An 18,290-nucleotide genomic window follows, 5' to 3' on the forward strand; every position below is an offset into this window, starting at 1 on the left:
TATTTTTGTCTTTAAGTAAAGGCTTTTTCTGGCCCCTCTTCTATAAAACCCACCTCTGTGGAGTGCATTGCTTATTGTACTAGTATGAACAGATACTCCAGTCTCTGCTTGGGAACTCTGCAGCTCCATCAGGTTTACCTTTCGTCTTTGTGCTGCCTCTTGGATTAATGCCTTCCTTGCCCGGAGAGTTTTGGTGGGCGTCCCCTCTCTTGGCAGGTTTGTTGTTTTCTTGTTTACACCAAAACTTTTTAGAGGCTTCGTAATAAAGGGGAGGGGGGGGGGCATACATAAAGATATGCATATGCACATGCACTTTTTTAAATAATTTATAATTTTGTTTTATATATATTTTTCTCATTATACTTCACTATTTGGTGCAGATGCATCACATACAATTCAGATTTTAAAAAGCAGTTTTCATTTCCTTACTAAAATAGTTGATATGAACATTTGGGCACTTAAACATTCCTTAGTGTGCTCATGGTTTGCCAGCCCAAACAAGCCAGGGACTTTGGTCTAGGGGGTACAGTTATACTCTGTTAGATGACTGTGTAGAGTTTGGGATATTCATTTCCATTTCCATGGTGGGGGGCATGTTTTATGACTGATGTTTCCTCCAAATAAAAAGATTTCATGCCATTGAGAGCTAAAAGTAAAGTCTGTGGCAGAAAACCCACAAATCTCCAACCGGAATTCTGCAACCGTAATTGTACTTTGAGCCCAACAAGACTGAATGGCTCTGCTTCACCAATGACTATCAAGACTATCCTCTAAACTTGAGGTGAGAACTTCACAGCCTTCACACTGACTGACGATCTGTTTCACTGTTCATATTCAGCACAAAAACAAACACCACAACACAACCCTTCCTCTTGTAGTCTATGTGTGTCTGACCATCAGTCATACAAAGTACACACCACCACAGCCCACTCCAACAAAGCCAGATGTACTAACCCATTAGAGCTCCTCACACATCTCTCAATCATCTCTGCATCACAATAACAGCAGCAAGATTCACTTCTTTATACATGCACTAAAACTTGGAGAAGATCAGCTGTAATAAAGTCATGTAGATTACTTTGAGGTGAAATATCTGACCTGAGATCTGGAAGAAGGTGGTGATGAGGGGGATCTTCAGCCTTACAGACGCTCAGATGAGCTTCAAGTGTTTGCTCTTCTTCTCCTGAGAGTGAGGTCACTCCATCTCTGCCTCCAGTTTTTTCTGGTTTGGTTGGTTCCTCTTTCTAAGAAGTGGGTTCTGTCAGAGAGTTTAACCTTAATTCTCCTCCCACCACTTACATCATACCAGATAGTATCTCATGCACCACTGAAATTGCTTAATGCTGCTATCTCTCCATCTCTCTCTCTCTCCCTCTCTCTCTCTCTCTCTCATATCTGTGGTCATCTGGAGGTTCTTCTACTGAAATCTGTTCTGCTGAAACAGATCATTGCATCCTCTGTTTTCTGGTTTCTGATTAAGGGAAATGTACACAATATGACACTGTAAAGTAGAATTAGCACATTAGCACTATATATTTGGGATGATGTGGGGTAATCTCATATTTGATTTATTTAAATGTTTCCAATTGCACAATAAGAGGATTAGTGTGTTTCATTCTGAGGTAAAATAACAGGGTGGTAAACAGCCTTGTGTTTTTTACATTTATCAAAAATCACACATCAAACAACAACTGAAATGCTTTAATTTGAAGGTAAGTTGCTTCTCTGGAAATACTAACATAAAGCAGCCTAATGACAATCTAAATGGTCTTATTTTTATCTAAATCTAAAAGTGTATTTTAATCACATCTGATCACCAGTTTTTCTGTGATTTAGTCAGACAGACGTTATCAATCAACTACAGTCTAATTAGACCTCACCGAACTTTGGATATGATGCTACAGGTGAGTCTGGATTGGTGAGCTGCAGTAAAAGCTGATTAGGATATTAGGAAATGTGACATCCTACAGGAGTGCAGATGTACCATTTGGAACAGAGTAACATACTACAGATGCATCTAAATGAACACTGTGACCATAAAAAATTAACAAGTGTGTAAAGTTCAATATTTCACCTGAGATCAACACTGAAGGTGAATCATTAAGATACACTTCAATCCTCTATTTGTTTGCTTCCATTCTTCTCAGTTTGGTTTTAATTATTGTCATCATAATGTGTCACATACTTAACATAGATATCACTGGCTTGTTTGGTTCCTCTTTCTATGGATGAAAGGCTTTCAGACAGCCCTCTTTTTAACACGTAGGGACTTTTTTCGTAGACTCTGCAGTTCTGTTTAAAAACGTTTGTCTTATTCAACAATTATATTTGCCCTGTTTTTATTCTGGATTAAATTTACTTCTACATTGAAAGACCTCAGTGTTTGAAACGTGCCTGCCTTTACTTAGAGTCTACAAACACACTGCCAATCACACCCTTACAGAGACGTCACAAAAACTGTATAATGTTATACTGTAATTATAAACTGATTCAAAAAAATGTCAAATCATTTAATTTAGTCAAATTCATTTCATAATAAATGAATTCATAAAATTCATTTATAGAAACTGTCACTAATTAAGTTAAATAAGACAAAAACAAATAAAAACAAATAAATCATGAATCTCCACTCTAACCTTCATTAAATCTATATTTTAGATTATTCAGGTTAAACCACACTCCTTTCAATGCAGATATACAAGGAGGCTTCAAGAGGACACACAGTGTCACAATGGCTCCCTCTCCTGTCCTGCTCGGCTACTGCACTGGAACATGTGCCCTGTAATGACATTTGGGTTCTCACCTTGCCACTGCCAAGACCCTCCCAGCTCTGCCCTCTTACTGATTCTGATCAGAGACACACCTGATTTTAGTGGAGCTCATTAACACTGCTATACAGACTCCTGGAGATCCTACAGTTCTGAATAGTTTATAAAGCTACTCAACTGTATTGAACTGAAAATTCACGTCAAGTCAAATCAAGTCAAGTGGGTTTTTATTGTCATTTCAACTACATACAGAGTACACAGTGAAATGAAACAACGTTCCTCCAGGACCATGGTGCAACATAGACAGTGCATACAAGACACAAGTGCAACACAAACAAACAAGTGCGGACAGACAATAAAAAAAGAATAATAAATAAATTAGTGTGCATTAGTGTGGGTAGTGTGCAAATTATGCAGTGTGCAATAGGGGCCTGGAACAGAAAAACCATCAGTTCAGTCTCTGGAGTTGAGAAGTCTGATGGCTTGGGGGAAGAAGCTATTGCAGAGTCTGGTCGCATTGGACCGGATGCTGCGGTACCTTCTTCCTGATGGCAGGAGGGAGAACAGTCTGTTTCTGGGTGAAGTCATCCACAATGCTGGTTGCTTTGCGGATGCAGCGGGCAGTGTAAATGTCTATGACGGAGGGGAGAGAGACTCCGATGATCCTCTCAGCTGTCCTCACAATACGTTGGAGGGTCTTGCGGTCAGAGGCTGTGCAGGTCCCAAACCAGGCAGTGATGCAGCTGCTCAGGATGCTCTCTATGGTCCCCCTATAGAAGAGGGTGAGGATGGGTGGAGGGAGACGGGCCAATCTCAGCTTCCAGAGGAAGTAGAGATGCTGCTGGGCTTTCTTGGCTGTAGAGCTGGTGTTCAGGGACCAGGTGAGGTTCTCTGCTAAGTGGACACCAAGGAGGATCTTGGTGGATCTCTACAGAGGAGCCGTTGATGCTGAGCGGAGAGTGGTCGTGTCTTGTTTTCCTGAAGTCAACAATCATTTCCTCGGTCTTGTCTACATTCAAGTGAAGGTTGTTGACTGTACACCAGTCTGTCAGCTGCTGCACCTCCTCTCTGTATGCTGACTCATCGCCTTTGCTGATGAGACCCAGCACAGTTGTATCATCGGCGAACTTTATGATGCTGCTAGAACTGTGTTTCAGCACAGTCATGAGTCAGCAGGGTGAACAGCAGAGGACTCAGTACACTGCCCTGGGGTGCCCCAGTGTTCATTGCGATGGTGCTGGAGATGCTGTCCCCAAACCACACTAACTGGGGCCTCCCCATCAGGAAGTCCAGGATCCAGTTGCAGAGGGGGCTGTTGAGGCCCAGCAAGCTTAACTTCCTGGTTAGATTCTGTGGGATGATGGTGTTGAATGCTGAACTGAAGTCTATGAACAGCATTCTGACGTAGGCATCCTTCTTCTCCAGGTGGGTAAGGGAGAGATGAAGGGTGGTGGTGATGGCATCGTCCGTGGAGCAGTTGAGGCGATATGCAAACTGCAGGGGGTCCAATGAAGAGGGCAGTTGGGTCTTGATGTTCCTCATGACTAGCCTTTTGAAGCACTTCATGATGATGGGCGTTAGAGAAATGGGATGGTAGTCATTGAGTCAAACCATGCATAGAAGTCATTCAGGGTATCAGGGAGGAAGGCATCACTGTCACAGGATGGTGGCATTGTCTTGTAGTTTGTGATTGCCTGGATGCCCAGCCACATGTGCCGCGTGTCACCTGGGTCCTTGAAGTGGCTGTGGATTATCTGGGCATGTGTGTGCTTTGCCTCTCGGATGGCTTGTGACAATTTGGCTCTTGCTTTTCTCAGGGCTGCCTTGTCACCTACTCTGAAGGCAGAGTCGTGGGTCCTAAGTAGCGCAAGCACCTCATCAGTCATCCACGGCTTCTGGTTTGGGCGTGTGGTGATGGTCTTGGAGACAGTGACATCATCAATACACTTGCTGATGTAGCCAGTGACTGATGCTGTATACTCCTTCAAGTTAACAGAGTCACCTTCAGTTGCAGCCTCCCTGAATACTGGTACTGTTACCCAAGGGAACTCCCCAACGGTCCTAGGGGTAATCAGTTGCAATCAGACACACCTGGTGTTCACATCATTTAAAGCTGTGACAAACGGCTAATCTCTCTGACACCTTTGTATAGGGGTGACCGGTATGGTACACTGAAGTGAAAGAAAGAAATCTTGAAAAAAGAAAAAGGGTTAAAAAAGGACTTTAAAGAGAGTTGTGAGAGAAAAAGAGCTGAACATTTCACAGCTTAAGACTCAAGCAGGTCAATGGTGAAAAGAGTCAGTAAGCCAAACTAACAGTAGGCTAAGGTTTAAGTGAGGGAAGTATTGATCCTCAGTTCCTTTATCCACCAGCTCCCCTGGCATGTATCTGACTTCCTTTAGGTGTTTTATAACAAACTGTCTGAGCTAGTCGGAGCCACCGGACCTCTATTGCCAGGGTTGCTGGTTCAAACTCAGCTGGGAGCAGCAGTTCTCCCACAGTACACAAAAGCACCCACACTCACATTAATCACATCCTTTCATTACACATTAAGGCCTGTCCTTACAGGCTTTCCTCTCTGCACTACACAGGTACATGGACTCTGCTTGGTTGGAACTGGAGTCTAGGTTCTGGTATGTGGACTAAAAAGTAAGTACACTCTGATTGGCCTACCAGGTCCTGAGCTGGTAAAAAAACTCTACTTTTGTAAATGCTGCAAAACCTGAGAGACACAATTACTCTATAGCTCTGCTACTGTGGATATTACTCAACTCATGACACTTAACCAGCTGCTTATCTGGGGAAATATAGAGGCAGTCAAATGAAAGAGGCAAGGTAAGAAGTGGTGTATTTAGAGTTTTGTGCTCAAATGAAAGAAGCCATCATATCATAACTACAACATTTCTGAAATGTAGTAATTAAATAACCCCATGGCCTCTGCTCTGTACTCCCAGTGCTCTGTGGTTTAGTTGATTCTTCTTTGTGTGAACTGATCAGAAACACTAACCTCACAGCTACTTCCATCATTTGCATCATTACAGCTGTTGCCTTATGCTGCCCAACCCCTTTTATGTCTGTTGTTGAAGAAGCTGTGGTTTTTCATGAAAAAGCTCACAGCATCCTCTGTTCTGAGGTTGTTTAGGATGGAAGGAACTGGGCAATGTATTCTGATGTCATAACCCCTTGCATTAAACATGAGGTTAGACTTTTATAATAGTAAAACAAATAAATGTAAATAATATAGTTAAGAACACAGTGGGCTCAAAGGACAATTTCCTTGAAAATTATGTTTAGTCCATGACTGATCCCTGTCCAGCATCAATTTTGAAAAGGTGCACTTTTACTTGACATGTGAGACAGCTCACATGAGCCACATAACATAGCTTTGGTTTAAGCAGTGTAAAATAAAAGTAGAGTATGCAGAATTTTCTTTTCAATGCATAAACAAGAGTGGTTAAGGTTCACTGTTTGACACATCTTATCATTAATAAATGCCACTCTAGAACTCCTTTAATTAATGTTTAGGAAATGATTACACAGACATCAAATATTTCAATCTGATTTAAAATAATTTTTCAAACATGTAAGCATTTGAGAAACATGAAGTCAACAATGTGTCCAAACTTTTGACTAGAATCTAAATCTTGAATAAATTCTGTTTAAGACTGACCCTCATGAACTGATTGATGAACTGATGACTGTAGATTTATTCAAACTGGACAATCAGGTTTAAACAGTCAGAGCCTTTTTGTAAGTAAAACTTAACCCCACTTTGAAAATAATACATATTTAATTTTCTTTATTAGATTGAAAAATGACATTATTTTTTACATTATTTTACATAATTACATTATTTCATAATAACATTATTCCATAATAATAACATAATAACTGATGGATGGTTACCAATTAAAATACAAATCAAGCAGAAAATACAAGCAGAATTTGTTTTTCATATATTGTTCATATAACAAAATGATACAAGTTAGAGTCTAAATATACTTACATTACATTAGCATTAGCATCATTTACATTTATTAAAAAGCAGCTGGTTTTGTTCAAAGTAAAATACAACAGACACTAGGTGGAGCAGACATTCAGCAAGAAACTTAGTGATACTAAATGAATCTATCAAGTAAACAGGTTCATCACTAACCAATCAGATGATCAATCAATAATATGGAATTCATATCAGTGTTTAGATTTTGGTTCTAAGTTTGGTGAAACTACAGCTGACTTCTCTTGAAGATTTCAGTGTTGGATTGGTTGATTTTAAGGAGTAGGCTCTGGCAAACTTAATCTGGTTGGTGTTGGGGTTTAGACCCTGACTAAACCTGGTCACTTCACTAGGATTATATCTGTATTAGGCCGAGCCACATATAAATGCAAGTGTAAATTATGCATTTAAACCAGGTACAAATCTGATCTGTCAAACCTCTTCAGGAGGAGGTCTGAGACCCATTTGGCTGCTTTAGGCTCTGGTAGACTGAATCTGATTGGTTGGTGCTGGGGTCTAGACTCTGATAGACTGACTCTGATTGGTGGGTGTTGGGGTTTAGGCTCTGGTAGACTGAATCTGATTGGTTGGTGCTGGGGTCTAGACTCTGATAGACTGACTCTGATTGGTGGGTGTTGGGGTTTAGGCTCTGGTAGACTGAATCTGATTGGTTGGTGTTGGGGTTTAGGCTTTGGTAGACTGACTCTGATTGGTTGGTGTTGGGGTTTAGGCTCTGGTAGACTGAATCTGATTGGTTGGTCTTAAGGTTCACGTTGTGGTAGACCGAATCCACAGCAATGTTCTGATTTTGTGGTGGATCATTTTCATTATTCTCATCAGCCTGGAAATAGAGGAAAACACACACACACACACACACACACACACACACACACAAAATGTAATTAAAATCTTGTTCTTCATATCCTGCATGACTTATACTGCCCTAAACAATAACTGCTCTTGGAGTGTCCAACTCAGGTCCTGGTGATCTGCTACCCTGCTGATTTTAAATACACCATTCCTAGCTCTAATGGTCAGATGATCCTGGAGGTCATGGTTAACTGGATAAGGTGTGTAAGATAAGGGATGTAACTAAGGATGTAATGTAGAGAGCTAAGACTGGCTGAAAGGAAGTGGCGGAAGTCACAACACGACTCCGACCTCCACTCCTATCAGTCTCTTCTCTCCAGGTTTAGAACGGAAGTTGCTGCCGCTAAAGCATCTTACTACAGGGGGAAATTGGAATCCTCTGCATCTGACCCACGCAAACTATTCACCATCTTCTCTCTCCTCAACCCTCCTACTCCCCCACCTCCCACTACCCTGTCTGCAGATGATTTTGTCTCCTTCTTTGAAGAAAAGGTTGACAAGATCCGCTGATCCTTCCCCCCTGCCTCTACCCCCCTCTCTAGACACTGCCCTCCTCCTCCCTCTTCTCTGACTTGCTTCTCTCCTCTTTCCACAGATGACCTCCTACATCTTCTCACCTCCAATAATCCTACCACCTGTCCACTAGACCCTATTCCATCCCCTCTGTTCCAAACAATCGCTCCAAACCTCCTCCCCTTCATCTCCTCTATCATAAACAGCTCTTTGTCATCAGGTCAGGTACCATCGGCCTTCAAGTCTGCCAGAGTCGTGCCCATCCTAAAGAAACCAACTCTGGACAGCTTGGACATCGGCAACTACAGACCTATCTCTCTTCTCTCTTTTCTCTCAAAGATTCTCGAACGTTCCGTCTACAACCAACTGTCTCTCTTTCTCACTCTGAACAATCTTCAGGACCCTAACCAGTCTGGCTTCAAAGCTGCACACTCTACTGAAACTGCTCTCATTTCAGTTACAGAGAAGCTCCATGCAGCTAAAGCTGCCAGACTGTCCTCGGTTCTGATCCTTCTTGACCTCTCCGCAGATTTTGACACAGTGGACCACAAGATCCTCCTGTCTATCCTTGCCGGTCTTGGAATTGCCGGCTCTGCATGGCAATGGTTTGCATCATACCTGCAGGGACGCTCATACCAGGTAACATGGCAGGGCGACACGTCCGCTCCTTGTAGTCTCTCCACTGGCGTTCCACAAGGCTCAGTTCTTGGTCCTCTTCTTTTCTCACTGTACACTCACTCTCTTGGTAAAGTGATATCCTCCCGTGGATTCTCTTACCACTGTTACGCCGACGACACTCAACTCATGCTCTCTTTCCCACCATCTGACACACAGGTTTCTGCCCGTATCTCAGCATGCCTCGCCAACGTCTCGTCTTGGATGGCGGCTCACCACCTCAAACTCAACCCCAGCAAGACGGAGCTGCTGTACATCCCGGGAACTGCTGGACCAAGAAACGATCTTGCCATCACCATCGAGAACTCACTGGTCACTCCCTCTACTGAAGCCCGAAGCCATGGTGTAGTGATGGATGATCAGTTATCGTTCTCAAGTCATGTTGCAAACGTAACTCGGTCCTGCAGATTTCTTCTGTACAACATCCGGAGAATTCGACCCTTCCTCTCTAGAGAGGCCACCCAGGTGCTTGTTCAGTCTCTCGTCACTTCCAGACTTGACTACTGCAACTCTCTTCTGGCTGGTCTCCCTCTGCACACCATCAGGCCCCTGCAACTCATCCAGAATGCAGCGGCACGGGTCGTCTTCGATGTCCCAAAATTTAGCCATGTCACTCCACTGCTGCGTTCTCTCCACTGGCTTCCTGTAGCTGTCCGCATCAGATTTAAAACCCTGACGCTGGCCTACAAAGCCGAGAACGGACCAGCCCCTCCGTATCTGATGGCAATGGTCAAAAGCCGATCCGCACCAAGAGCCCTTCGAGCTTCAAGTACGGCTCGACTCGACCCACCATCCCTCAAAATCCGCGGAAGACAAGCGTCCAGGCTTTTTTCTGTCCTGGCACCAAAGTGGTGGAACGAGCTGCCCCTGGATGTCTGAACGGCCGAGTCGCTCGCTGTCTTCAAACGCAGACTGAAGACCCACCTCTTCAGAGAGTACTTGGACGAATAGTTCTATGGTCGCCTTATTGTATTGTGTTTAGTAATGTCTAAGCTTGGAGGTATCTTTTGTATTATTAGTCTATTCTAACTAGCTAAGGCTTTTCTTGGGTAAATAGCAAAGCACTTTGTAAGTCGCTCTGGATAAGAGCGTCTGCTAAATGCCGTAAATGTAAATGTAAACTAAGCTGTTATCAGGAGCAGGTTTGAGTAGCCCTGCATTTTGCAACAGTGAATCAAATGATGGAGACAAATCAACTCTCTTCACTCACTGTGTTTCTTCTTGTCTGCATATCAGAGGAGATGGAGTCTGCAGAACAAGAGAAGACCAATCAAAGATCTGCATTACACCTGGAGTGGATCAAACCTTTAGTGGTAGAAATCTCTGAAACATGCATTATATTACAGTGTTAAATGACTACAGTTCTATTTAAGCTTCCATCATTTATGATATTCAGACTGCTGCATATGAACTAGCATCCTAGAAATGCTTTATTACATTGTTTATGGACTAATATCTCCTATTCTGGGGTATATGAGTGAATATTGAGGTGTTTATGTACCAGTACTATGGTCGCCTTATTGTATTGTGTTTAGTCTAAGCTTAGAGGTATCTTTTGAATTATTAGTCTATTCTAACTAGCTGAGGTTTTTCTTGGGTAAATAGCAAAGTAGTTTGTAAGTCGCTCTGGATAAGAGCGTCTGCTAAATGCCATAAATGTAAATGTAAGTATGATATTGTGTGTGTGTATGTGTGTGTGTGTGTGTAAGCAGTACCTTGTGTCCTGGTGCATCCCAGTTTGTAGAAACTCATTGTTAATCCTCCAATCAGCAGCAGACCCACACAGACACTCACAGTGATGATGATGATGATGATAATGATGATGTAGAAACCTGGAGCTGAGAGATGAAACAGAGTATCAGTTTATTTTATATTCAGAAAAACACACACACTCTGGAAGAGATTCAGCGTAAACACGCCAGAACATCTACAGTGCGCATGCACACACACACACACACACACACACACACACACACACGTTTTATCTAGGTTTAGTAAATGTGTGACTGGATGCAGATGGACCAATGCAGAGCCTTTGTCAGGAGGGTGTAACATCTTAGTGAGGAGCTTGGACTTTGACAGGAATGAGATCCTGACCTCTATTCAGAATAATGTCAGAAACTGGGTCAGAGTAAGGGTTCAGTCTAGGGATTCGGTCAGGAACTTGAACCACCTGAATAGTTTTTCTGCTGTCCATTTTCTTATTGTCTTTCGTTTAGTCATTTTTCACCCTTCTTCTATCTAAATTATTATTATTATTATTATTATTATTATTATTATTATTAATAATAATAATAATAATAATAATAATAATAAATGTTCACATTCATGCACTAAACAAAATGAACAAAATAAACCTGAATAGCAGCAGAAATGTCCCATACACATTACAGCTACCAATAGAAGTGTCTTACCATACTGTGCTGTGCTTGTTGACATGATCTCTTGTTTGGTGATCATGATGATGGAGTAGATGAGTGTTTTGCAGTGTTCATATGGCAGCAGATATGGAAACATTGAAAACAGAAAGCATGTTAATGACCACTGGATGCTAAAAGTAGAAACGACCAGAAGATCAGAATACTTTATTACATTTTCTAAAGCTCAAAAGTATATAAATATATTTTTTTACACTACCAAATCTCTTTATTAAAATGTGTTACCAGGCTGATCTGTGACTGATGTTTGTGTTGTCATCTGTGTTGTGCTTTTGTCTTGATCATGGTCATGTGGTGGTGATAATTGTAGTGTTCAGAGGTGATCGGATTTTGATAAACATGTAAACACATAATATACATTGTTAATGAACGTTGTCAGCAGTCAGTGATCACATCCAGTACTTCACATCTATGTACATCTCTATCTCTCACTTCAGCATGATCTCACTCAATAATAAGAATAATAATAATAACAATAATAATAATTTATGAAAAGTCCTGCTGTTTATGAACTTTTTGGAGAAAAAAATTACAGGAGAAACCGTAAACAATCATCATTTTAGTGTGGTTAAGTTAGGAATAATGGTTTAGAATAAGGGTTAGGATTAGGTTTAGGTGTAGATTAAGGTGTAGGTTAAGGTTAGTTTAAGATTTTGATTCGGATTTCAGTTGATTCTCAGTAGTGAGTCACATGATGTTGTGTCATAAATCCTCCAGACTCCATCTCCCAGAATCTTTTACAAACCATCAAGATTACAGGGTGATCTCAGGGTGCTGCTTCTTACTTGTTACCAAAATTCAGAAAACCTCAGCAGGGGGAAGAGCCTTTTCTTATAAAGCCCCCCAACTCTGTAAAAAACCTTCCAGATAAAGTTCGGGACTTTCAATCTTTAAACCTAAGCTGAAACTCATCTGTTTAGTTTAGCTTTTGGTTATTAATGTTTCCCCTTAGATAAAGGTTGCAGGTCCAGGGGTTCACAGACATAGGGAATTGTAGTACACTGAGATGCTGGAGCTGTCGTCTCGCTGCTTACACGCGATCACTCAGGTTTGTGGACAGTGGAGCAGATGGACGCTGGCGTTTTCAGGGTGCTCCCGTGTCTGTGTTACCTTCTGGCTCTCTCCTTTTAATTAGGCTGTTATAGTCAGACCTGCCAGAGTCGTCAGACACACTCTGATACTGCTCAACATTCTCTGCTCTCTCTATAAAATCCTCTCAGAACTAACTCTCTCTTTTTACCTTCTCAGAGTAAATGGCCACCCAGCCTGACCTGCTGGAAGATTGCCCGCTCTACCTGCGTCAGACCAGCTGCCACCTACCAGTCCGACCATCAGGCCCCCCACCCACCACCACCCATACCAGACCAGTGGCACACCCTCCTGCCACTGCTACCTGTTTAATGACCATGTTAAAACATAAATGGACTCATAATTATCTGCCACTATTAATATCACCACTATTAACTATCTGTTGTACCTGGTTTGGTAATTTTTATAATTTTTTTTTTTATCAGTTCTGACCAGAGGAGGATGGAGCAGGTCCCCCTTGTGAGTCTTGGTTCCTCCCAAGATTTCTTTCCTCCCAAGTTTTTCCTTGCCACTGTCGCCGTTGGCTGCTCACTGGGGGTCTTTGATCCTTCATGTCTTACGTTATTTCTTTTTTTGTCTCTGTTTTCTTTTACTAATTACTAATTATGTAAAGCTGATTTGTGACAACAGTTGTAAAAAGCTATACAAATAAATACCTTTTACCTTTTACCTGTGCAAGCGTCTGAATCTGTTTGGCACATTACATTTCCCTCATCCTGATCCTATACTTAACCTCAACCCAAAACCTAATCTTCACCCTGGCCCCTTGAACATTATCAGGCTGGTGTCAGCAGCAGGTCTATAGCAGATTTTTGAGGATATTAAGCTGGCCTGTATTAGACCTGTTAGATGATCAGTTGTGTCTCATGTAAACTCATACAGACTTTTCAAATAAAGTGAACAGCAGCTGCATTCAGTTAAAGTCTCTTGATGATCTACTGAATGTTCAGATGCTGCTACATCACTGAGATGTTGCTGAGAGTCTGATGAGGGTTTATTTTAGCACAAGCAGCTAAGGTCTCTCCAGCCACATTAGAACACAAATGCTGCCCCAGATTGCTTATGTGAGCAGCCAGTTCAGCAGGGGGTGCTACAACCTCTCAAGAGTTTGATGTACAATTCCTGAAGAACCAATAAAGCATAGCAGCAAAAATAGACATAAATACAGCAGGTCTGAATCACCTCTTTGTGAAAGAAAGGAAAAGTAAGATAGGAGTTGGAAGACAGGAGCAGTAGCAAAAGTTTCTTGACGCAGTCCTGCCCTAGTCTCCACTATAAATATACTAGAATCTTACCAACAAAAATGTTGACCCAGGAGAGACAGAAAAAATAAACAGCGTTATTTACTGATGTTAGAAAAAAAGTCTGAATGACGACTGAGCCAACTCCCATCTTTCAGAGCTCTTCACACTTCTTAGTTCATAATAACATAAAAGTATCTGGAATATCAGAACATAAACTCAATGGTAAATGGAAATTAAGAATTAAGTTGTTCTGTTATGAGGTGTTTAATAATCACACTCTCTGTAATGAAATAAACAAAGGCAATAAAGTCATGTTTCTCACCAGAAACCTGCAGCTGGATCTCTGTGTAGCGGGTGTAATAACTGACTGGCTCTCGTCTAGCACCCACTGCACAGGAATAAACTCCTCCATCCTCTTCTCTCACATCACTGATTCTCACACTGACCACTTTAGAGCTTTTGTCATCAGAGATGGAGAATCTGTCTTTCTGAGAGTCTGAGGAACGGATCACTTCTCTATATAATTGACCATATTGTTTGTAGAGAAACTTGGTTTTAGTCGGAAGCTCCTCTGGATAGGAACAGCTGATGGTGACGGTCTCTCCCCGATAACCAGTCACAGTCTTTGACCTTAAACAACACGGATCTGTCAATCATATAAAGCTGATCAGTTAATCTGTAAATAGTTTTTTGCAGACATCATACAAACATCTCAGCAGCATAACTGAGGAGTTACACATGATGTGTATTATTAAAATAAACTTCCTCCACCAATTACAGAGCTCATCTTTTCACTTATTAATATTCAGGACATCTCTACTACAGTATTTAATAACTGTCATGCCTGATACTGACTCTGTGGTTTAAAGAACAAGCTTCTTTCACTCAGTCACTGTATAAGCACATACTCAATACTGCAGCTCCCAGAATGTTGAGCACATGGATCCGGATTCAACCAATGACAGGACATTCTCCCATTCATGATTCCCAGAATTCTAATTTGTTTCATCTGTGTTATCTTATGCCTGCCTTTAGAAGCCAATCTGTGTAGTCTATGCTTTGGGAAGTATTGCCACTGTTTCCCAGCAACATACTAAGCTGTCTTTCTGTGTTTGCTCACTTCTGGTTTTGACCCTTTTTCTCATTTCTGAATCCGGTTTCTGCTTTGTTCTTCTGCCTTGTTTATGTTGTTTTTTTTTTTTTTTGGGGGGGGGGGGGGGGTTCTCCTTTTGGTTTATGTTTTTACTCTGATGTTTTGGTTGTGTTTTCTGCTGGCTTTGACCCACACCTGGATTCCAACTACATTATCTGGTTTTGCCCTCCATTAATAATGCCTCTTTGATTTTTTACAGACTCCATTGTGTTACAAAATGGTAATTATAGTACACTGAACTGTAATGTTAAAATGAATTAATTATGAATATGAATGATTTTGTTGTATAAAATTAAACTAGTTTAAAAGAAATTGTCACCTTCTTTCACCACCAGGTTCACATCATAACTCCAGGCTCCAGATTCTGCACATCGATATAATCCAGAATCCTGTGAACTCAGATGTCTGATGGTTGCTGTGAGGGCTCCTGCAGGGTTATCCATCAGAGAAAATCTGCTTCTATTAACTACTGTGTTAAACTGTCCAAATGGAGTAAGTATTAATTTTCCACACTTTTGCAGTGTTCTCAGTTTACAAAAACTCTTTTGTGCTCCTGTAGAGTTCTTATACCTGCAGGTTATTCGAACTTCTCCTCCTGGAAAGCCAATCACATCAAAGCAGCCCACAGGACCTGCCAATGACATTCAACACTTCACTCATCTCTCTGATCTCATTAAACACAAACAGAGCAAAACTTTATAATAACATTTATTAAAGAATCTTAAACTTTGATTCACTGTCAACAAAATATTAATTCATCAGTTAAAAAGTGTGCAAATGACTAATCATGTCCGTGTCAAATTGAGAGGCGTAATTCTATTTACTAACAGATGCACACATTAATTTATAGAACATTCCTTTCCTGAGTTTCCAACATCAATATAATTGTTTTCTCTTGAACAGCTATGCTTTATATGCTGTATCTGGTTTCCAGTTAAAAAAATGGTCTAAAGTAAATAACAATAGATAACACAAGACGATAAAACTGCTGTTATCAGATGATTATAAAGTGTATATTATTTAATTATAGAACTTTTATAACTATTGCAATATGGCACTTCGAGACCAGAACTTTGTAATGCTGCTTAAATCATATTAGTGTTAAATCCTGTAGTACGACACCACATCAGTCCTTATGCCTCTCTACCTTCAGATCAAGCTTCTGGAGCTCTCAACTTACCCAGAAAAGCATGTACACAGCTGTCCATGATGGAGCACTCAAAGCATTTTTTTATTTTTATTTTTGAAAACATTGTAAATTTCCCCAATGTGGGAGTAATAAAGGATTATTTTAACACTTAATATAAAGGGTTATTATAACACTTCCCAACTGTAGGGGGAGTCCAGGAGCAAAAAACTTCAAAAACTGTAGTTTTTAACAGCATTTAAATTGAAGCCTGGGTTCTAAATATTTTACTTAAATGAGGTTATTAATTATGTAAACAGGGTTAATTTGCCTTATGTTTAAATGGAAATAATGTTTATGGAAAAGTCAGCACTTTGTAGAGCCACTTTTTGCAGCAGTTACAGCTGTAAATTGCTTTGGATTAGTCTCTATGAACTTGCCACATCTTGCCACTGGGATTTTTGCCCATTCTTCAAGGCCAAACTGCTCCAGCTCCAGTAAGATGGTTTTCGCTGATAAACAGCAACCTTCAAGTCTGACCACAGATTATTAATTGGATTAAAGTCTGGGCTTTAACTTGGACAATCCAATACATTTACATGTTTCCCCTTTAACAAATCGCGTGTTGCTTTAGCAGTATGCTTTGGGTCATTGTTTTGTTGGAAGGTGAACCTCCATCCCAGTCTCAAATCACTGATAGACCAAAGCAGGTCTTGCTCAAAAATATCCCTGTTTTTTTCCCCATTCTCTACCAATTCTGCCAAGAATGGAAATAAGTGAAGTCTAATTGGTTCTTGGCACCAGCTATATGCATATTGTTTAACATGTTTTACTGCAAAAAAGTGGCTCTTTATAACAACATTCATTAATGAATCTTAAACTATGATTCACTATCAGCAAAATATTAATATATCACAGTTACAAAAGTGTTTGCAAATGACTAATCATGTTCATGTCAAATTTACTCTCTGGGATGGTTTCCATACTTATGTGGCACTGAAGATTAATACATTAAAACAGGCTACTTAATGCTAAAATCAACAGCTTTTAGACTATAACAGTGCTCAACCAAAGGTTATAACGATGCAAATCAGTTAATACACACACGCACACACAAAAACACACACCTCAGTCATGACTTCTGTAACTTAGATTAAATGATTTTTAATGTGAAGTATTAAATCTGACCTGAGATCAGGTGGAGGGTGAAGAGGAAGATGATCTTCATCCTGGTCTAAACATCAACCTCAGTGACTTCTGGAAAACTCCAGTCCACTATTCTCCAAGTTCTCTTCGCTCTCTTGCTCCTGTCAGTCAAAACAGTTCATGTATAGAGTCTCTGACTGCTACTGGTCATTTCCTGTTTTTCAGATATGAATCAGATATCTAGCTTCACAGCTCCTCCTACCATTCTCACTTACCAGGTTCGACATAGTAACAGGGGTTACTATGACTACGTATCCTTCAATGACCTCAGCTCTAAAGTGGTAAAACCTACCTGTGATGTTCAGGATCACTGATCTCACCAGTGTAAACAACCAGTGAGGTTTTCCTCCCTTAAAGAATCAGATATTAATATCTAAAATAGCAAATCAACTAATCCATTTAAAACTCAGCTCCTAGACCAAGACATCACCACCGTTCACATTTAGGACCATTATCACTTCTCTAAACACGTCAAGTGAGCAATCTCAGCTCCCTAAAGTCAGTACAGCTGTAAGTTGCTTTGGATAATTGTTTCCCAGTCCCTGCTGCTGAAAATCATGCCCACCACAGGATGCTGCGACCACCATGTTTCACTAGAGGAAAGATAGATGATAGGGTGATAAGATGTGTTGTTTTTTTATGCCAGATATACCATTTTCCTTGGTGGCCAAAAGTTCAGTTTTGGCCTCATCTGACCAGAGAACCTTCCTGCATGCATTTGGGGAGTCTCCCACAAACTCAAAATGAGCCTACCTATTTTTGTCTGTAAGTAAATGCCTTTTCTGGCCCCTCTTCAATAAAGCCCACTATTGTGGAGTGCATAGCTTATTGTACTAGTATGGATGGATACTCCAGTCTCTGCTTGGGAACTCTGCAGCTACATCAGGTTTATGTTTCCTCTTTGTGCTGCCTCTCAGATTAATGCCTTTCTTGCCCGGAGAGTTTTGGAGGGCGTCCCTCTCTTAGCAGGTTTGTTGTTTTCTTGTCTTGTTGTTTTATATATATTTTTCTCATTATACTTCACTATTTTGTGCAGATGCATTACATACAATTTAAATTTTAAAAAGCAGTTTTCATTTCCTTACTAAAATAGATGAAACATAAATGTTTGGGCACTTAAGCATTCGTTAGTGTGCTCATGGTTTGCCAGCCCAAACAAGCCAGGTAATTTGGTCTAGGGGGTAGTGATACTCTGTTAAATGACTGCGTCG

General features: G+C 40.8%; 1 protein-coding gene across 1 annotated transcript; it reads right to left on the reverse strand.

The window, feature by feature from the left end:
- Positions 1–6,820: 6,820 nt before the first annotated feature.
- On the reverse strand, positions 6,821–17,101 carry LOC140535581 (uncharacterized). Its single transcript, XM_072656976.1, has 8 exons — positions 17,062–17,101; positions 15,067–15,378; positions 13,917–14,240; positions 11,487–11,537; positions 11,238–11,267; positions 10,539–10,661; positions 10,034–10,071; positions 6,821–7,606 (listed from the first exon to the last, which is right to left on the reverse strand). Exons 1-8 carry the CDS (start codon positions 17,099–17,101, stop codon positions 7,208–7,210), a joined length of 1,317 nt encoding a protein of 438 aa, XP_072513077.1. The 3' UTR covers positions 6,821–7,207.
- Positions 17,102–18,290: the final 1,189 nt, after the last annotated feature.

This window comes from Salminus brasiliensis, chromosome 15 (genome assembly GCF_030463535.1).
Source record: "Salminus brasiliensis chromosome 15, fSalBra1.hap2, whole genome shotgun sequence".
NCBI lineage: Eukaryota > Metazoa > Chordata > Actinopteri > Characiformes > Bryconidae > Salminus > Salminus brasiliensis.

Bases quoted from the DNA above. Each gene is read 5' to 3' on its own strand.
- LOC140535581 (XM_072656976.1), bottom strand. From the start codon at position 17,101: ATGAAGATCATCTTCCTCTTCACCCTCCACCTGATCTCAG. The intron at 11,538-13,916 runs GTGAGAAACATG...ACCATGATCAAG, and splicing joins GATCCAGCTGCAGGTTTCTG to ACAAAAGCACAACACAGATG. The intron at 7,607-10,033 runs GTGAGTGAAGAG...CTCTATTTCCAG, and splicing joins TGCAGACAAGAAGAAACACA to GCTGATGAGAATAATGAAAA.